The 21,141-nt window shown below is 40.2% G+C and overlaps 1 protein-coding gene across 1 annotated transcript in view; it reads right to left on the minus strand.

Moving 5' to 3' along the window:
* FAM114A1 (family with sequence similarity 114 member A1) overlaps positions 1 to 21,141 on the minus strand; it is a 64,367-nt gene that overhangs the window by 17,329 nt on the left and 25,897 nt on the right. The window contains 5 exon segments of the mRNA XM_081225804.1: positions 868 to 991; positions 7,350 to 7,502; positions 12,251 to 12,385; positions 15,326 to 15,432; positions 15,552 to 15,665. Of these exon segments, the coding sequence (XP_081081930.1) occupies positions 868 to 991; positions 7,350 to 7,502; positions 12,251 to 12,385; positions 15,326 to 15,361 (448 nt within the window). The 5' untranslated portion in view covers positions 15,362 to 15,432; positions 15,552 to 15,665.

Below are 21,141 nucleotides of genomic sequence, written 5' to 3' on the forward strand. Positions count from 1 at the left end.
GCAAATAAGATCCTTCAGATGATCCCAGGAGAAACCAGCCTTGTGTGTCCAAGGTTGCTTAAGTTTTCAGCGTAACCTACGTGAAACAACTGTCTAGTGCTTGGTGATGACATCAATCACTCTCCACATACACAGCAAATGCTTTACTATATTCTGCTCCCAAATGGACAACTTTAATCATTAAGCACATCCAACTTTGGGAACCTCTTTTCCTCTCTCAAGGAAGCCTTGTTTCTCACAAAATAGGTTCTAGTCTCCTTGGGGTCATGTCACTGTCTGGCTGGAAGACTGTACCTGGCTCACTTTAGTGATTGACTAAATCAAACCTGACAAATCACGCCTTGATGCACCGTGTGCCTTTGTTATTTTTTGGGTGAAGTGTAGGCCACTTACAAATACACCCTAACTCCTACCCACAGAAATTAAAAGGAAGAAGAAAAATATGAAAAGAAATCCATTGAAAGACCTGCTCACCATCAACATCAACCACATTCAACAACTTCCACATGCAGGTAAAAAATCAGACACTGGAGCATAAACTCTAGTCTTCAGGGCCCTGTTGAGTGCACTGTGCTCTTTGTTCACTTGACCAGATGCATTTGCTGTGTGCTTGTGACATGCCAGGGACACCAGAGAAATAAAGGTGCCTCACTCAAGAGTTCCCGCCCAAAGGACAGGAGGACCATAGGTCAATGTGTGACCAGCTCCTGTAACAAGAGCAGATGCACAGAGAGTTTGGAAGTGAGCAGGAGAAGCACCTCAATTAAGTAATTCTCCCCTGTTCAAAGGGCTATGCTTATTAACAGCAGTTTCGTAGGGATGGTACCAATCGTTTGTCTTGCTATTTAACTGGTTATTTTCCTTTACCTTGCACTTCTTGATTCTCTTCATTCTCTAATTCTTTGGCTGCAAAGATATCTTTAATGGAAATTAGGTCATTTTTTAAGACTTCCAGCTTCTCTCCATCAAGTGATGCTAAAAATGACTGAACCTGAAAAAAAGAAATAGGTCAGCATAACTGTCATCTTTTCTTCTCATTAATGATGTTTACGTACAGCTGTGCCCAGTTCTCCCAGGTGATTCATGGTGTGGGAGGTAACACTGGGTTGAATGTTGGATTTAACTGCCTAGAAACTGTGCAACTTTGGGTAAGTTACGTAAGCTCCTTGGGCCTCAGTTTTCTCATGTTTTTAATTGAATATACTTGACAGATAACATTGTGTAAATCTAACGTGTATAACATGTTATTGATACATGTGTATATTGTAATATGACTGCCACTGTAGCGATATTTAGCACCTCTATCACATTACATAATTATACTTTCTTTTTAGTGGTTGAGACAATTGAAATTGTCTCTTAGCAAGTTTGATGATTATAGTACAATACTGTTGTCCATATGCCTCATACTACACATTAGATCTCTATGGCTTATTTACTACTTTTGCAAGTTTGTACCCCTAAGTAACATCTATCTTATCCTCCCCCCAATCCCCTGCTAACCACCATTTTACTGATTTTTATGAGTCTGACTTTTTTGAGATTCCACATATAAGTGATATCATGCTTATCTCACTTAGCATAAGATGCTCAAGGTCCAACCATGTTGTTGCAAATGGCAGGATGTCCTCCTCTCTCATGGCTGAATAATATTCTACTGTGTATATACCTCACACCTTTTTTAATCCATTCATGTTGATGGGCATTTAGGATGTTTCCATATCTTGGCTATTGTGACTAACACAATAAACATGGGAGTGCATATATATCTCTTCAAAATCCTGTTTTTGGCTTCCTCAAAAAATTAAAAATAGATCTACCATGTGATCCAGCAATTCCACTTCTGGGTATACACCCAAAGGAAATTTTCTGTTTTAAACTGAGAGCCACACTTCATTGTGATCCTTTGTGGAATAAATGAAACAACATTGCACAAGTGCAAACAGCAGATGCTAAGTAAATGTTGGTGGCAGCTCTTCTGTCATAGTGGCTGAAAACATACCTTGGTGTCAACCCTAGATTCAAATATCAGCTCTTCACTTATTAATTATGTGACTTTGGGTAATTTACTTAACCTTTCTGTGACTCAGTTCTCTTATCTCTAAAATGAGAACTTACAGCATCTACCTTATAAGACTGTTTTGAAGGTTAAATGAAATGATGTACTCAGGAGTATTTATCATGGTCAATAAATTATATATATAATGTAAACAAACATATATGTAAGACAGAAAACAAACTTATAGTTACCAAAGGGGAGAGGGAGGGAGGAGTACGGGATTAACAGATACAAACTACTACATATAAAATAGATGAGCAACAAAGATTTACTATACAGCACAGGGAATTATACTTAATATCTTATAATAACTTATAATGGAATATAATCTGAAAAAAATAACTGAGTCACTTTGCTGTACACCTGAAACTAACAAACTAGCAAACAAACTTTAACAATATTGTAAAGCAACTATACTTCAATAAAAACGTGTATGTAAACAGATATATAAATAAATAGTTGTATGCATATTACAGACATACATACTAATACACTTGCTAGATGTTTTATGGTACTGGGGTTACAAAAGCGTACAAGATACATTTTTCTTCTCAGAGATCTTACAGTCTCAAGGAGGGAGGCCCATGTGAACAGATAACAGCCACACCAGGTGTGAGTGTAGTGACAGTAGGGGGTTTCCCAGCAAGGGGGCTGCAAGGTCCCTTGGGGAGGCGAGAGGGTGGGCAGGGATACTGCACAGAGGATGATGCTTAAACTGGTGCTCCCTGTTCACTGTCTTCAGAACCCCTCTTTTGAAACTGTCCTTCATAAGCACTTAAAAATTATTTGTACAGATGGTCAGTCAACCTCTGTGAATCTGAAGACCATTTGAATTTCCAAAATGGTCACAGTGCACGGAGAACCATATAAAAAGTGAAGTCTGACTATAAAGTAGTAAGGTTTAAAATTTTTCATTCTGCAGGTCAAACACTTGCTCTGGAGGGAGAGCCAGCAGAGAAGCTGCCACACTCTTTGGATTGTGTTTTCATATTGATGATGGTAGAAGACTTGCAGTCCAGACGAGTGAGAGAGTTAAAGAGGGCATCGTCGAGGCCAGACACCATGTCCCTAAAAGTTGCTAATGCACATCATCAGGACATAATGCAACTGGCACCAAGGCTCTGAGAGGAAGTTCAGGGGGAAGTCATCAACACAAAACCCATTAGGCACCAAGTTCAGCAGGTGGAAGTAATGCTCCCTGCATGCTGGCCGCCACCACTCCCTTCTGCCCTGACCTCTTCAGAGTCTTCATTTCAGCTCATACACTCATGTTTAGGGCTCACGGTCCTAGATATGCCCACATCATATCTTTATGCTTCAGATGTATTTTCTAAACAGCACTTTTCTCAGAGTAAAGAAAAATGGGTAATTGAATAAATGTTAAAGTACAATGCTTAGTGAAAAAGTATACACACATGTGGGGCCTCTTGGTTTCCCTGTGTCTTCTGAGGGTAGCCATCCTCCAGGAGTGAATGCATTGGGGTTTTATGCTTTTGGCATCTCCCAGGAAGGGTTCTTTTTAGTGAAGTACTCTCTGGTCAGCATCTTTCTATTACAGCATCTCTTTTGCTTCCTCCTAGTTCATTCCATTATGCTAGCACAATGTGCATTAAATCTTTACTTCAAACCGATAATAAATAATAAATAATCATGCACTCCTCAATATTCATGGAATGCTGATTATATGCTTGGCACTGTGCTTAAGTGTTGTCAGGGACACAAGGGTAAACAGTCTGCCTTGTAAACCTTTTCCCTGAAAGGGGGTGTGGGGTGTCATTTTGAGGATTCTTGTTTACTGTTTTGGTTAAGTATTGAGTATAATGGCAATAAAAATATTAGTTTTTCCTTAAGATTTATAGTACAGCACGTTGCCATGTCTGTTGCCATCCTAGAATCAATCTAGTAGGTAGTAATGATTCCTTATAATTCTGTACACCCTGTCTAAGTTTCAGCCAATGGAATGTTAGCAGACGAGATGTGTACCATTTCTGGGTTAGAGCTTTTAACAAATGGGAACGTCCCCTCTATATTCTCTCTCCTTATGCTGGTGGGATGAAGAAGACAACAAGGCCCTAGAGGAGAGTGAAATCCAATACATTAGACTTGGTCATAGGGGAGTCCAGAGGGCCAAAGGGATGTGCCCACCGAGAACCCACACTCCCACTTCTAGATCACTCTCCAGGTAACTGAAGTTTCCCTTTCATGATCTGTATGGACCTCTTCCCCAGGCTGTATTCCCTATGGTGGGACCATCCACTGGAGTGTGCACTCCTAGGCCCAAGGGATGGACAAAGGTGGCCGTTTGCAGGGGATGTGGATGGTGCTTGAACTGGGGCATCCTCACTCGTGCCAGTGAGGGTCCTTGAAGCAACAGACAGCTGGAGATAAAGGGAAGAGAGCAGGCAGGAGGGCGATATGAAAATTTGAGGAGTCTGAGAATTCTAAATGGGAACCTGGCCTTCCAGGCCATTATGAAAGTACATTTGTCAAGGAAGGATGACAGAATGTATTTTAACAGTTTGTTTCCAAAAGCTCTTTAACTTTTAAATATTTGGTATGTGCAGGGTTGCCAGATAAAATATAGGAGGTCTGACTGAATTTGAATTCCAGATAAACAATGAATGTTTTCTTGGTATAAGTGTATAACTCAAATATTGCATAGGACATATTTATACTAAGAAAGTATTCATTGTTTATCTAAAGTTAAAATTTTATTAGTCATCCTGTATTTTTATTTGCTAAATTTGACAATCCCAGTAGGGTCTCCATTTGTATTCTTGCCAGGAGCCTGTGAATATTAGGATGGGACTAGTGGAGCCATAAGATGGACAGAGCCCGGCTTCTGGATCCCTAAATGCTGGAAAGCTGCCTGCTGACCAGACACTCATATCTTGGACTGTCACAGGAGTGAGGAGAACTCTTACTGTTTTTGACCCATATATTTTCAGGACTATTTATTATAACACCCAGTAACTATTATTACTAAGCCAAGAAAAAGTTCTGCATTTCTCACTATGAAAACTACAAAAATCTCCAGGCTGGGGAAAGAAAGCAGAGCTTGTGGGAGCAGTATGCCAACAGAGGGAAATGCCCCCCTCCAGGGACCAAACTGCCTTCCTGGCAACATCAGTCTTTTGGGGCTCTTTTCTAGAGGCCTGGGGCTGTTTTACAGCTAGACCTGCATTGGAACCAGCCAGAGTGGAATGTCTCTCTACCACCATGATAAGATTCAAGGGGCCATGCTCCCCTGTAATGTTTTCAACACACACAATAATACACAACACACACAATAATGACATGTATATATAAGAATGCATATAAAAATAAAATGTCATCAACATTATATATGCATATACATGTGTATGTATAAAATGGCAGCTAACGTTTATTGACTGTTTATTATGTATTAGGCATGCTGCAACTAGCTTCACATGGATTATCTCATTTAATTCTTTTAATAATTTTACAAAGTTGATTATCATTCCCATTTCATAGATAAGGAGATTGAGGTCAGACAGGCCCAAAACCATACAGCTACTGAGTGGCATTTGATCACATAATGTCTGACCCCAAACCCTGCTTTTGTAGGGAAAAGTTTGTGCTTTAGTGGAAAACTACATTTTCCAGATCACACTTTACCAGATTATTGGATTCTGATTCCATGGGAGTAATTTTATAACTCCTTAAAATGTAGATAGCTGATAGCAGTGCAAAACAATAATGAATTTTGCCCAGTGGAGGGACAACCTCTCCTTCTATGGAAAAACCAGGTTTGTGTGCATTTGTACATTCATTTCAAAATTGCTTTATTTCATATGAATTTGTGCTTCTTCGGCTTTTCCTTCGAACCGGTTATAACATCTGTCTGGTTCTTTCATTTAATTAATGAGGTAAGTAAATTCTTTGATTTGTGTTCATTTGGTATCTGCATGAGTCATGATTTTGCTTTAAAAAAAATGACCCGTTAATAGTTTAACCACAAGACTGTCAGTGATGGCTGATGGATAACGAAAAAGGAAATAAACACAGAGTAACTTGTAATTCTGTAATCTTGTGTGTGTGTGTGTGTCCATCCTGTTTGGTTCTTGGTTACCTGTTATATGGCAGAGGTCATCTTTCCCTGACTAGGTGGGCTTCAAGAATGTCTCAACTCCCCCAAAGTCCAAATGTAGGAAGACAAGGCCAACAGAGAGTCAAAAATCACTGTTCGCTTCTAAGGCTTACTTCCAAGTTCAGCCTCCTGTCTGAGGACCTGCCTCTCCCCCAAGTAAATGTCACTGGGATGGCCCATGGCCCCTCCCAGGAGGTCCAGAGGGTACTGCCTTGTGGCCTTCACTGCAAAAACACCCCAGACTACAGTCAGCCTGACTCACAAAAAGAGCAGTATATACAATTAAATGAGTTAATAGTTTTAAAGTACTTAGATTAGTGATTATATAAATGCCATATAAGTGTTTGTTAAATAAAAACACACACATTTGGGGACACACACACACACACACACACACACACACAGATCCTTTTACAAAAAAGAAATCACCAACCCTGCTGACTTCCACTATTCATGTTTGTTTTCTTGGGATCAGAGAGTGTGAATGTGCAGGGCTGTTAGGTAATTTCCCAGAGCTCTGTTCAGGAGCATCACTAAATAGAACTTTAATGCCCAGTAAGATAATCCTGCCCTTTGTGGTCCAGGCATTCTAACAAATGGGTGAATAAATAACTATATCATCCATGAAACTAAATATATTAGAACCCTGCAGTCTGGGAGAAATACCAGCTGCTTTGTCTCCACTGGGTAGGAATGAAGATGTGGCCTGGCAGGGCACCTCTGATCTGGGTACTACATCATCAAAGGGAGGCACAGGCCAGGCGCTGACAGCCAGGGTTTGCACGGCCTTTTGGGCCGTGAGTTGGGGTTGGTGATGACTCCTATCATGCTGGCCCTCCTGGGGCTGGTGAGGGGGAACAGCTAGGCACAGGATAGAGAGAAAATAATATGGAACCTGAGGGGGTTCATCAGGCTGGACAGTATCTGTGACCTCAGCACAGTAATGAGGCTCTAGAAAGGAGGCTTTCTTTCATGTTTAAGAAGACATATTCACTCCAGATGCCTCTAATGTAGTAGACAGTCCTCAGACCCCAAATGTGGGAGATGAGTACAGGGAGCCTGTTTGTGTGTGTGCGTGTGTGTGTGTGTGTGTTTTTTTAATACTTTTTTTTAAACATTAAAAAAAAAAAGAAGACGTATTCATGAGCATGCTACTTCAAATGACGAGGACAGACATACCTTGCTTTCGCTTTCATTGGACAGAATTTCCAGGGCTTCCAGGTGTGACAAACCCTGATACTCATCAAACAGCATCCCGTAGTGTGCGGTCCTCTCGGCCGTGAGCTGCTGTGCCAGCCTCTGCTTCTCCTTCTCCTTGGCTTCCCGCAACATCTGCACAAATACACAGTGTTTGTACATTAGGTGTACGCTTAAAAACCGCATTTCCTGCAGAAGATGTTGGGGGAGATGAGCACTGACTTGGTACTTGTGAAGTGTAGGTTTTAGTCACTGTGGAATTTCTAAAAAAATGACTTTTTGCATTGATCTTACTCACAATTTTTTACATAATATTCCACTTTGAACTTTTCAAAGCAAAAATTCTACACCCAGGAAGAGGATTGAAAAGCAAACAAAAGCTGACCAGTGGTTTCTACTGAAGTGTTTTCCATGTGTGTGATTAATCTTATTTTTTTAAATGTCCAGATTTTCTACAATGAGCAAATTCTATGTACACTGGGAAAGTTGAATCTATTGTGACAGGATTAATTGCAACTTGTGCACCTAGGCAGACTTCAAAGCAAAAATAAGCTGGTCTGATTTTATTTGAGTTATTGAAAAATTTTGTGTGTGTGGTTATTAAACATCTTTGATGAAAATAATTAATAAAATATAAACTCATAGTGTATTCCTCACCAGATACTTAATATAAGTATTAATATAAATAAGAATGTTAGCTTATCAATTCTTTGATAGATTGGTTTCTAGAAATACTGTGAACCGAGTTCCTCTCCAGGTTGATCATTTTTCTCCAGTTATTTTTCTGTTGATTAAATAATAAGACAGTAAAATAAACACAAGTCCACCAGTTACTCTTAATTTCCTGCCTTTGCTTTCTTCGATTCTAAGCATCTTTTATGTGATTCCTCATCAAGGTGACTGTGGCATTTAGTTTATAGGGTTCTTTACTGTCTGTGAAGAGCACCATAAATGCACTGGACACCACAAGGTCACAAGGGGAAGATCATGAAAGAATACATTTTGGTTTTTATTATGTGTCAATAAACAATCAGCTTCATTCTCCTTTTTGGTTCTTGAGGTTGTTAACCCCAAACCCACCAGGCTGCAGACAGAACTCTCCCTCCTGCCTGTCTTTAAGACTAAATAAGTATAAGATCTGAAAGTTTTCAAAACAGCCCCATCAAATCATCCCTGGGAATTGTTAACATTTACAATAAAACCCAGCTACTCCCACGGATCTCACTGGCTTGGCTGTGGTGAAATAAAGTAACAAAGTGACACTGAAATTGCTTTCTTTCCTATACCAACTTCCATCTCTAAATTCTAATTCAGGTTAGAGGGAAAAAGGGATGCAATAAAAGGTAAAGGGAAATTGTCACTTTGGAATGATGTGGATTCACCCAAGAAATGGAGAGTGAAATTAAAGTGGCCTAAAGAAGAACTAACTGGCTTTCGGGGTGCTGCTGCTACATTCCTTCTGGAGAAGAAAAGGAGATTGGTTTAAATAGCAGTGAGCGATTCTGGCATGGAAGACTTTGGGACAGAAAGGCAGCTTTGGAAACTTACACCAGTGGGATCTGAGAATCATCCTGTCCCCATGTTATTCAAAGAGTAAGACAGAATGCATGAGAAACTTAGGGAGGGCAAGCATGAACATTTCTGATGTCTAGAGTTATTTAGTGTGGATTAGGAAAAACATAACAGATGTCCCTCTCTCAGTTGATGGCAGCTTCATCCTTGTAGCTGCTCAGGCAAAAACCCTGGAATCATCCGTGCCTCTTCCTTTTATCTCATACTCCATATTCAGTCCACCAGGAACTCTGGATCGACCTTCAAACCACACCAGAACCAGCCTTCATCACCACCTTCATGGCTTCACACTGCTCTGAGCCACCATTATCCTTTGTTTAGATACATGCAAACGCCTCCTGAGGAGGCTGTGAGAGGGGAGCATAAATGACCAAGAGCCCCGAGGGTGCGCTTTGAAACCCACTCTTCCTTTGCACTGAGGTCATGCCTCTTACCACCGCCCCCTGCCGATCACTGGTGCAGCAGGGATGTTAGGGCAGACCTTCTCCTGGGAGACGGAAACTCCTCTGTCAGTGGACTTTGGCTGAAGGACTCTCCCATGGCTTTGCCAAACCTTCCTTAGACTGCACAGCAGTCTAGGATGATTGCACCCAGTCTCCTTTCTTGTTCCCCTCCACTGGGATCAGATTTGCATTGTGGTCTGATGGCTCTCCCCCAACTCCCACAATTTTCTCTCACATTGTCATTTCTACCAATAAAATCCTTGCACGTTTAAACTTACCTTGGCATCTGCTTCTGGGAGGATGTAGGCTGATACACACTCTAACTGGTCTCCCTACCCTTCACCCTCCCCCCAACCTAGTCTATTTTCAACACCATAACTAGAGTGATACTTTTAAAATCAGATCTTGTCACTCCAAAACGTTGCAATGGTCTCCCCATTTCACTAATAGTAAAGTCAAAGGTTCTTACAAACGCCCTCCACGATCTTCCATCACCTGCTCCCCATGACCACTCTGGCCTGATCTTCAGCAACTCTCATCCTGGCTCACTCCTCTCCCACCACACAGCATCCTTGCTCTTCCTTGATCATACCAGACACTCCTGCCTCAGGGCCTTTGCACAAGCTGCTCTTTCTGCTTGAAATGTGCCTCACCCAGATTCTGCGTAGTCAAGCCCCTCATCTCCTTCAGGTATTTGCTCAAACGTCATTCATGTATCTTCATGAAGTTCTCCCTCATAATCTGACTTAATACTTAACCTGCCCCTCACTCCCATATTCCTGATTACCCTCTTTCTGCTCTACTTTTTCTATTTTTTTGACAGCACTCATCATCTTCTAAAATATGAGATAATGTTTATTGTTTGTTTGTCCCTCCTCACTAGAACAAATCACCATAATGACAGGGATATTTACTCATTTTGACCACTGATGTATCTCAAGTGCTTAGAACAGTGCCTAGCACATAGTGGACATTCAAAATGCATTGTGGAGTGAATGACCGAATGAAAAATTACTGTTTGGAAGGAAGTTGAAGTGGGTAATGGCCCCCCACATATTTTTCTCCCCTTTCTATGAGGCTGGAAGTAAAGGATTTTAAGATGGTAGAGCCACAAGACGTGGGCTGCCCACGAACGCTAACACTATAGGAATAAAAGATAAAACTTCTTCATTTTAAGCCACATTGATACTTGGGTTATTATTATTATTTTTGGTTTTGTTTTGTATTTGTATAACATCTCGTGTTAATGTCCTGATTAATACAAAATCTATTTTCTTCTTTAAGGATCAGGAGGGTGATGGTCTAGCTGATCCTGCCAAGTCCGTACCTGGGCTGTAATATCACAGTGGTTATATGTGGGTTACTCTGGAAGAGCCAAGAAGAAATAACCTAAAAATCAAACTTTTCAGGAGCTGCCACTAACCTGTTGCCAGTGATAGCTCCTTTGTGGCTTCCCAGCACTGAGCCATGCGAAGATGTGTTTGTCCTGCCTGTGAAATTGATATGATCCTGCATCTGCTGCTCCTGATTTTGATAAGACATAGAGAGACCTGGTGTATCAGACTCTTAAGGGGGAAGGGGAAAAGGGGCATGATTGACACTATGGGGTCTGAGCTGGTCATGTGTCAACAGAAGGAGCAAGTTCGGTATTAGAGTTTTGTATTTGGAAAATAAGATAAACATTATTTTTAATTTTACTGACTACTGTAAGTAAGCAAAACATAGATTAAATTCTTCATACCATATTTCTCAAGGAGGAACACTTTAGAGCTGGAAGTATGAGAGGAGAAGTCTAACCTTGCACATAGTAAGAGAAATATAAATTAAAATTCCAATGAGATACCATTTCTACCTATCATCTTGACACATAAAAAAGACAATGACAACAATTAACATTCTCAGGTGCTAACTGTTAGTCAGGTTCTATTCTAACTCATTTCATCCTCACAACAAAGCTATCAGTAAGGTATTGATGTTCCCAGTGTACATATGAGTAATCTGAGGCACAGAAGGGTTAAGTCATCTGCTCAAGGTCATGTAGCTAGAACGTGGTAGAGCTGGAATATAATGGTAATACAGACTGAATGTTTGGGTTTCCCCAAAATTCTTATGTTGAAACATAATCCCCAGTGTGATGATATTTGGAGGTGGGGCCTTTGGGAGGTGATTAGGTCATGAGGGTGGAACCCTTACGAACAGGACTCACGTCCTTATAAAAGAGACCCAGAGAGCTCCTTTGCCTTCTTCCACCATGAGATGAAACTGTGTGAAAACGTCTGTCTATGAATCAGAAAGCAGGCCCTTACCAGACACTGAATCTGCTGCTATTCTGATCTTGAACTTCCCAGACTCCAGAACTTTGAGAAATAACTGTTTGTTGTTTATAAGCCCCCCAGTCTGCAGTATTCTGTTACAGCAGCCCGAATGGTCTAAGACAAATGGCATCAATAGAATCATCCTCAAGAAATTAAGTATAATTTATACTTAATAAAGCAAGGTACAAAGGAGCATGGTTAGTATGCTAACATTTGGTTGAAAAAGTTTGTATGTATATATGTGCACAGGTATATATATGTATATGTTTAGCTATATCTATCTATATAGTCATATCTATATCCATATCTATATCTATATCTAAATCTGTCCATATAATGTCTCTGATAGAATCTGTAAGAAGTTGTTAACAATGGTTGTCTCCCATGATGTGTGGCTGGGGAAAGGGGTGCATTAGAAACTCAATTTTCACTCCCTGATATTTTGTGTCATTTGAATTTGACACGTGCTTTAAAATATCTATTAAAAAAGGTAAATAAAAATCTATTCACTTTATTGACCGAAAGAACAAATCACAAAAGTACATAATCCCACCTGAGATAAGGAAACGGTTCTCTCCATGAGTGTCTTGGTCCGCTTAAAACCTGGGTCACTTTCTGCAAGGACATTCATAGTTTTCTTGCCAATGAATTCCAGAGCATCAAGACCACCTGTTAAGACACTTTTACCCTGCCAATGAGATAATTGCACGAGATTAGGTTTTCATGTTTTGCTGTTCCGAGGCAGTCAGCACCTCCTAGACTGCACTATCCTCAAATATTAAAAGCAATATAAAGTCACCGTTTTTTCTCATCAGGAGATTTATCATCCATTTAATCCTATTTTCTTTTCCGTGGAAGAGCGTATGTCATATAATTTGTAGGACATGAAATGTTATTAAATAAGGATGTTTAAAAAAACCAAAGCACATTAGGGATTAATTTTATTGGCTGTGTGTATGAATCGATATGTTCCTAAGACAAAAAATTAATAGGTGACCCAATTGCTGTTTTTGTTTGAAAAAATTTTAACCCAAGTAACAGAATTATTTGGAGCAATCTATAAAAATGTCAAATACTCTTGCCAGTTTAGGGAATTCTTTAATAGAGGGCCCTAGAGTGTAGGACCCTCAGGCTGTTTCAGTGGCTCTTGCATACTTTCAGAAAGTAGCAATAACCGCCTATAATTAGTATTTTCATGAATTAAGACAGGTTGATTTCATGTGCTTCTGGCTTTAGAAATTGTTCTATTATGTAGTTAACCACTGCAAATTCCTTTGCCAGTCACTGTTTCTCTTTTTTTAAAAAAAAGAGTAAAACAACCAAGATTTACTCACATAAACTGTACATACAAACAAAACTGCTTACATTTCTTTGCAACATCTTCTTTGCCTATACCCCAACTATACAACTACAATTACAATATGCATATATCTGTGTTTTTTCTCACCTTACTTGAGTTTGCATAGGTTATATTTTATTATTACATTATTCTTTATAGGCGTTATCCATTTTCATAATTATCACTTCAGCAGCAATATTTGATTTCACTGATTAATATGCTTTATTAGTCATCTCCATCTTGGACATTTAGACTGTTTTCCGATTTGGGAGCCAATCAATAATCACACTACAAAACAGATTTTTTTTTTTTTTTTTTTTTTTTGGCGGTACGCAGGCCTCTCACTCTTGTGGCCTCTCCTGTTGCGGAGCACAGGCTCCGGACACACAGGCTCAGTGGCCATGGCTCACGGGCCCAGCCGCTCCGCGGCATGTGGGATCTTCCCGGACTGGGGCACGAACCCGTATCCCCTGCATCGGCAGGCGGACTCTCAACCACTGTGCCACCAGGGAAGCCCCAAAACAGATTTTTAAATGCACATATTTTGGGAGGACTAGGGGATATCAGCAATGCACACTTTTGCATAATTTGATTTACTTTCTCCTAACATCCTGTGAGGGATTACTTCAGTAGAGAATAAGATGGGAGAAGGAAGGATGAAGGGACTTTCAGTAAGAGCAGACTTGGTTGGGGGGTGTCTGGAGCTTGGGAAAAGGGAGAACCGGAAGGTTGGAGAGCACACAGAAAGGAATGTGAGGATGCTGAGGACAAACTCAGAGGGCCCTGCCTCGTAGCTCAGGGAGACCATGGATTTACTTCTTTTTTTTCTTTTCTTTTTTTTTTCTGGCCATGCCTTTGTAGCATGCGTCATGTGGGATCTTAGTTCCCTGACCAGGGATCGAACCCGCTTCCCTTGCGTTGGGAGCGTGAAGTCTTAGCCACTAGACCACCAGGGAAGTCCCCATGAATTCACTTCTTACGCCAGAGGTAATGAAAGCGCTCTGTCTTATCCCCAGCCCTACAACCCTCCCCGCACACCTGCTGTGGGCATACTGGACTTGTACTGCTATCTGACTCCTAAAACATACTTGCTGAACCCGTTCTCCCTGCTTAGTCTAGAGGACCTCGAGTAGCAAGGAAAGGAACAGTCATTTCCTATTTCTGGCATACCCTGACCTGAAGTCTGGCTAAGACACCCCCATATGTGTGTCCACAGCCCCCTCTTCTTCCCATACAGCACTGCATTTGACACCTGTTAAGTTGCCTCCACCTTCCAGGATGTTATGCCCTCTTGTCTTTCAGCTTATGCCCAGCATCTAGCATAGCTCTTGGGATATTATGCAAGCTAATTACCTTTTCTTTTAAATGAATGAATGAATGAATAAATTGGACGTGAGCCATATTTCTTAAAAAACTAGTTATTTGGTTTCACATAGCAGAAAGTAAACCTTTTCTTTCTGATCCTGAAGACCAGCTAACTGCCTTATCTCAGTTGGGGTGCATCCCCCTTTTTTCATTATTCATCAGTGTTTTGTTGTCAATAACAAGCTTCTTAAGCTTCTTTAAAAGGAAGGGGCCTGGGAAGGAGGGATGTGTATTAGGGCTATTCAAGGAAAGAGGAGAGTGGGAACTGGGAGGTAGGGATGGAGGAAGAATGTTGGTCTTAGTTATCTGGAAACACTTTAGAAACATGTTGGGGAATGTTCCTGATTCTTTACTGGTGTGTGTATATATATATATATATATATATATATATATATATATATATATAATATATATATGTGTGTGTGTGTGTGTGTGTGTGTGTGTGTGTGTGTGTGTGTGTGTGTGTGTGTGTGTGTGTACATATATATGTGTGTATATATATATATATATATACACACATATACATATATACATACATATACCTGAATCACTTTATAACTTTTCAAATTGAAGGTTAAGAAACATAGAGCATCTCAGAAAAACAGCTCTAGGAAAGAGCGCTCTCTCCCCGCAAACAGAGGCTGTCCTTGCAGCCATTGGAAAGGACACTGTTATATCAGACTGAAAAATGCTCCTTCTAAGCAGTTCCCTTCTTTTAAACATAAAATATATTTCATTTTGTTCTTATCATTTTGGTTCCAAGGTTATGCCTACTCTGTGGGAGAAAGCATAACAAAATCATAATCCAAAGTTATGAGCAAGACCATCTTTTCTCTGATGTATCTAGGTCACTGGTAAATAGAAATATCAAAAAAAGGCACTGGCAGACCTCAGGGAAAACAGAGGAAGCAGCTAACGACTCACTGTGTTCTGAACCGCATTGGTGATGGCTGACAGCATGCCCCGAGACCCCGATGAAGGAGAAGTGGGGGGGCTTTCTGCAGGCCTCTGATCTGCGGCTGCAACTGCTACTAAAGAGAAAAACACCCTTTTAGAGTTCATTTTGCTGATATGAACTTGGAAATCTATTTGTGCACATGGTGTAGTGCAGCCCAAGTCCAAGAAATCCCCAAATAAATGCACCACTCACCTTGAGGGATTTCATTTGCAGTATCAGGTTGGGCCCCTTCGGAAGAGCCAGAATTCACGCTATGAATCCGGAGGGTGGCCCCTGCTTTTTCCTTGACCGCTGTCAACCCATGACCTGTCAGGAAATAAAATATGGCTCATAGATACAATAGAAGCCCACGGTCTGCAGGTTCCATAGCTCACCTCCCAGAGCTCTTGTAAGCTGTAGGTGTATATCCCGACTGTGAGAGAACGTGGTGATTAACAGCACAGACTTTGCGAGCCCTCAGATGTGGGTTCCAGTCTGAGCTCAGTTTCACCATCACCCAGCTGGGTGACTTTTGAGAAGTTACCACCTCTCTGTGACTCAATTTCTCCACCGTGTTGTCAGGAGGAGCAAATAAGTGCATGTACAGGGCTCCCAGATGCTTTATTAGTCCCTCTTACTTCTCACACTATCTAACTAGCAACCTGGGGTTTCCAACCCAAGATATTATCTGTGAAGGGTATCCCTGTCTTACCCTCTTTCCTCTTTTCTAAGCTTCTCAAGGCAGGTATGTGTCATTCATTTTTTGATTCCTTGCAGGCCTATCCTATTGTAGGTACTCAATTACTACTTGTTGAATAGAAATCAGCTGAGGCTTAACAAAGTGTCAGTCATTCCTTTAGTACGGTCTGTATGTGTGAGAGCAGGGTCTGGAGATGACATGTCAAGATCCAAAGGCAAGCCAGTGGGAAAACCAGAAAGGGCACTCAACAGCTCTGATAGTTATCTTAAGCAGTAACAGTCCAAACACAAGATGTAAGAATAGTCGGCCAGGATGAGGGGCACTAATTTTACTCTATCTGAGCCGGGACAATCCCTATAATTCCCTGGAGCCCAGCACAGTGTGTATTCAATATCAATAACTATTTAGTGAATACAGAGCTGACCTTCTCATCCACTACCCCCGCCCCGCCCTGGACACATACACACAAACAAACTTTGGCTTGACAGAGAAATAGCTTTGTCTACATTTTATTTTGGAGCCATTTTTTTCTCCTTAGAAAACTAATAGTCTAGTGATGTCCTAAGTGGCTGTTAGAATTCTTGGAGAAGCAGCCTGGGCTGTCATCATCACAGCACTCACCTCCCCCTTAGTGCTCGGGGAGAAAATGAAAGATTCACTTAGGACCCTAGGCAACCTCAGGTTGTTGAAACCCAAGGCAGCAGCAATATTAATATCTGGGGGAAAAAGGGCCAAGTCACAGCAGGATTTGAGAGCCAAAGAGAACCATCTAGTTGTAGAGGGCACCATTCAAATGACTGACCATCCATCTCCTGAATAAGAGAAAGACATGGATGAACTCCAAACCCAAAGAGTCATACTTCATCAATCGTAAGCTTGCTTATCAGAGGGATCTTAACTTAATCACGGCACAGAAATTTGCCAAACTGATAGAGGACTAATTATATCCAGTGGGAATCACCTGTTATTATACACTGTCTAGAAAACACTGAAACTTAGGAAACATTATTTACAATGTTTACAACATTAATTACATACAGAAACATATGACTATATTCATGTGTAGATCATTAGACATAGTCCAAATTAATTATTGAGTTACTTTTTAAAAAGATGCACTATAACTGCTAAAAGTAAGACTTGATTCTCTCTAGCTTCTAATTAATTCAAAGCATTTCAGTGGAAACTCACTGGAGTTTCAGTAACACATGTAAATTATGGGATATAATTATCTAAATTTATTATATACTGAGCTCATATTCCTTGACATCCTTTAAAAGCACAAATATTTTCAAAAAGGAAATAATGTACATCCAAATCTCCATCCATGATTCTCATTTAGATTTCTGAGAGCTAAAATCAAGGGATAAATGAGTTTCAGAAGGCTGGTAGGCATCTGCTATATCTTCTTTGTGTAAACTGTACAAGAGAGATGATTCCATATCCTTCCCTGAGACTATTCAGGGTTTAATGAACTTCACTGTCATTACCTCCTCTTTCACCTTCTGCATCCCTTTGCAGGCTAGAGCCATGTCTGAATCTTTTCCTGGGGAAGAAAAGCTTCTCACCATCTCAGCTTCTCACAAACGACTATGGATATGTATGCATTACCTGTCTCTAGAAAAATCGCTTTGTTTCTGGAAGGAAATACCATTTTATGTGTATAATAAGTAGAATGTGTCTTTTTAACAGACATGACAATAGGCTGCTACTCCACCTACGCACACACACACACACACACACACATATACACACACACAAACATACACACACTATTGAGGTATAATGGATGTACAAGGATTTGCACATATTTAAGATTCCTCCAATTATATTTTCTAATTAACAGTTTTTTTCTGAGTTCTTTTGTTAGTGAAAGTACATCTTTAACTACACTCTACTAGAAATATAAAGCTATGGTTTTTCATAGCTAAGGTTTAGACTCTATGCCACACCCTACTTTGAAGAATAACTTCTAAAATTTTACTTAGTGTGACATCTAGTGCCCAGACAAGGAAGTAATAATATGGAGCCACTGCTGCCTTTTGACTGAGAGTGATTCATTTTCAGAGATACTGATTTTGTTCTACCAACAACAGAGAAAAACAACCAATATGAATAGTACTACAGGTATAGTTGATGGATTCATTTCTTCACATGTCATCATGAACCCTAAGTATCCCCAAGAAATGAACCCATCCAAATTCTATCGTTCTAAAGACGGAATATCCTCTACTCTTTGACTTACTGCAGTAAAAAGGTGAGTACTGCAAAGAAAGTAAGATAATACATGCCATGATACTGTATCATTTAAAAACAAATGTTAAATGATTGGCTGGTGTTTAATTTATCATCCATACTCTAGTGGAAAACACCCTAAACTTAGGAGTCAGGAGTCTTGTGGAGGAATTTTGGTTCCATCAGTTATTAGCCATGTGGTCTTGGTGACCTTTCTGAGTCTCTGTTGCTGTGTCTCCTCTGAAAGGAGGTTTATAACATCTACCTCCCAGGGTTTTATAAGGTCACTGAGAAGAAATATGTGAAACCCTTGGTACTGGTCAACATTATTGAGCACTTACTATGTCCCAGGCACTGGACTAAATATTTTCAGTGTAGTAAATTATCTTATTTAATCTTTTCATTATGAAGTAAGAGATACTATTATGCCCATTTCAAGATTGAGAAAACTGAGACCTGGTGATGTGAAATTACTTGCTGAAGGTCCCCAAACCAATAAGTGGCAGAGGCAGGATTTGAACCCCATATTTCTGACTCTAAAACTCACTTGCTCAATCACTATGTTATGTTAAGAAAGTCTTACACGCCATTTGTAGTTGATTAAACGTCATTTTAGTCCCATTTCTATAACTCCTGGGAAATCAGATACTTAATCAGGAGCTTCCTCATCTTTAAAATATTGGTTTATGTTAAAATTAGCTTGAGTTACCTTACCTTGACCAAACAGCCAGGTGAAGGTCACCCCTGCAGTGAAACCTTCCTCTAACCCTGGCCCTCCCAGCTGTGCCTTGGGTTGGTACAGCTTAATGTTTTTAGGATCATCCCTGTGCTGTGCAGGCACGGATCCCAAGACACTGTATGGTGCTGTCTTCTACCTCCAGTTTAATTTTTTCTCAAAAATTTTTTACCAACCTCACTTCTTGTTGAGAAGATCAAAACCCCATTGAAGGGAGGTCTCCCCTCTTTCTGGAGGATGAAAATAATTTGTTGTTGGTAGGAGGGTCTCTCTGACCAAGTGGTAACTTAGGGGAGCAACAGTAGTTCTACACAGCACCCTGGATGACTGGGTAGCCTTATGGGTACTTTCTGCTGGTCCCTTATGATAAAGGACCCCCCAGGAGGGCAGCAGCTAACTTGTTCAGAGGGTTCTCCCCTTTTAGATTGCTTTAATTTTTAATATAACATTTCCTTCTTTTTCATTTCATTTCTTTCTTTTTCTTTTTAAAAGGTGGATATATAGAAAAGAAACTTTAAAAAAAATCTCATAATCCCATTTCTCTGATATATCTGGTTGATTTCTAAAAATAAACATTTATTAGGTTAATCTATGTCAAGGTACTGTGAGAGTTCATTATAACATTTTTGCAACTCTTCTGTAGGTCTGAATATTTTTCAAAATAAAACTTTTAATTAGTGATAAAAAATGTAAAATTAAATAAATAAGTAAAAATAAACATTTATAATGTTAGCAAAATCAGAGTATAGAAACATAGACAACAGAAGGTGGGCCAGCCTCTTTCTCCCTAAACAGCGCCTATTGACCTAACAGCCAATACAGCCTATGAGCTTACAGGGGCCTATGGAATGATTTAAGACCTGAAAAGAAGTATTGGTTCTAAAAGACAAAAAAGAAAATGTGCAAATTAGAAATTAAATAATATTTACTTAAATGTATTCAAAAATGTAATACTTGGTCAACTGGTCAACTATAGTTCAAGTAAATTCAACTCTTCCACAGTTATATATAAATTATATATTTAATGAGGGATGTGGGTGCATTTTATTATATTTGTTGTGATATGACAGGGACTTCTAAAAGGAGGGGGCTCTTAAAAGACTTAAAGAGGCCCTGCCTTCCTTCCAGCCCCACCCCCTACCCCCCATTTCCTTCTAAGGATAACAAGTCTGATTTGTTTCTTATTGATTCCTTTCACAGAAAAGTTCTGAAAAGCACATCCCTATATTTAAGTGTCTTGGACCCAGCTTCACCATATACAGTGGAGGTCTCAGCATGTGTAGATGGTGGTGGAGGCTGTGTGTGCTGCCTGGGATCCCAGTGCTCCTTCACCCCTGCTGACAGCTAGCTCTCAGCTAAACGCCTCCCTTTGAAATGCCCTTCACCAAAGGGAATTGGCTCCTTCAAGACTGTACTGTAATGACTGGTCAGTGGGGAAGTTGGTGATACAAAAGCCTGGTCCTGTGCCTTATGCCCTGGGACAGCTCTGAAGAGTCATCCCAACCCCCAAGCTCCCTATGGGATGGGCTGTGGCCTCTGATGCAACTGCATTGCAGCCCAGTTCCGCTTTCCTAGTCCTTCGCTCTCTTGCAAGACTTGTTCCTGAGGGTCCTTCTGAATAAAACTCCAGGACACTCATCCCTGCCTCAGTTTCTCCCTGGGCATCTGATCTAGGACACTGATCTACCTCATTCTTTTTAATGGTTGCATAGAATCAGAATTCCACTGAATGGCTCTGTCATGTTTAACATCCTCTGTGGATGGATACTTGGGTTATTTCCAGTTTCTCATACATGCCTGGTGAACTCCCTCAGCTCTTTCAGGTCTCTGCTCAAATACCATTTCATTAAGATCTACCCCACACCACCCTTTTTAAAAGCTTAACCTGTACTCCTGACACTACCTTATATTTTTCATAGACTTAACACTTTATAACCCTCTCTATAATTTTCCTACTCATTATGTGTATTGTTTATTTTTTAATTTTTAAAAATTTTAATTTTTTTGGAGTATAGTTGATTTACAATGTTGTGTTAGTTTCAGGTGTACAGCAAAGTGATTCACTTATAAATATGTATATAATCATTATTTTTTAGATTCTTTTCTCATATAGGTTATCCCAGAATATTGAA

Source organism: Mesoplodon bidens, assembly GCF_964165515.1.
Source record: "Mesoplodon bidens genome assembly, chromosome: 1".
Lineage (NCBI taxonomy): Eukaryota > Metazoa > Chordata > Mammalia > Artiodactyla > Ziphiidae > Mesoplodon > Mesoplodon bidens.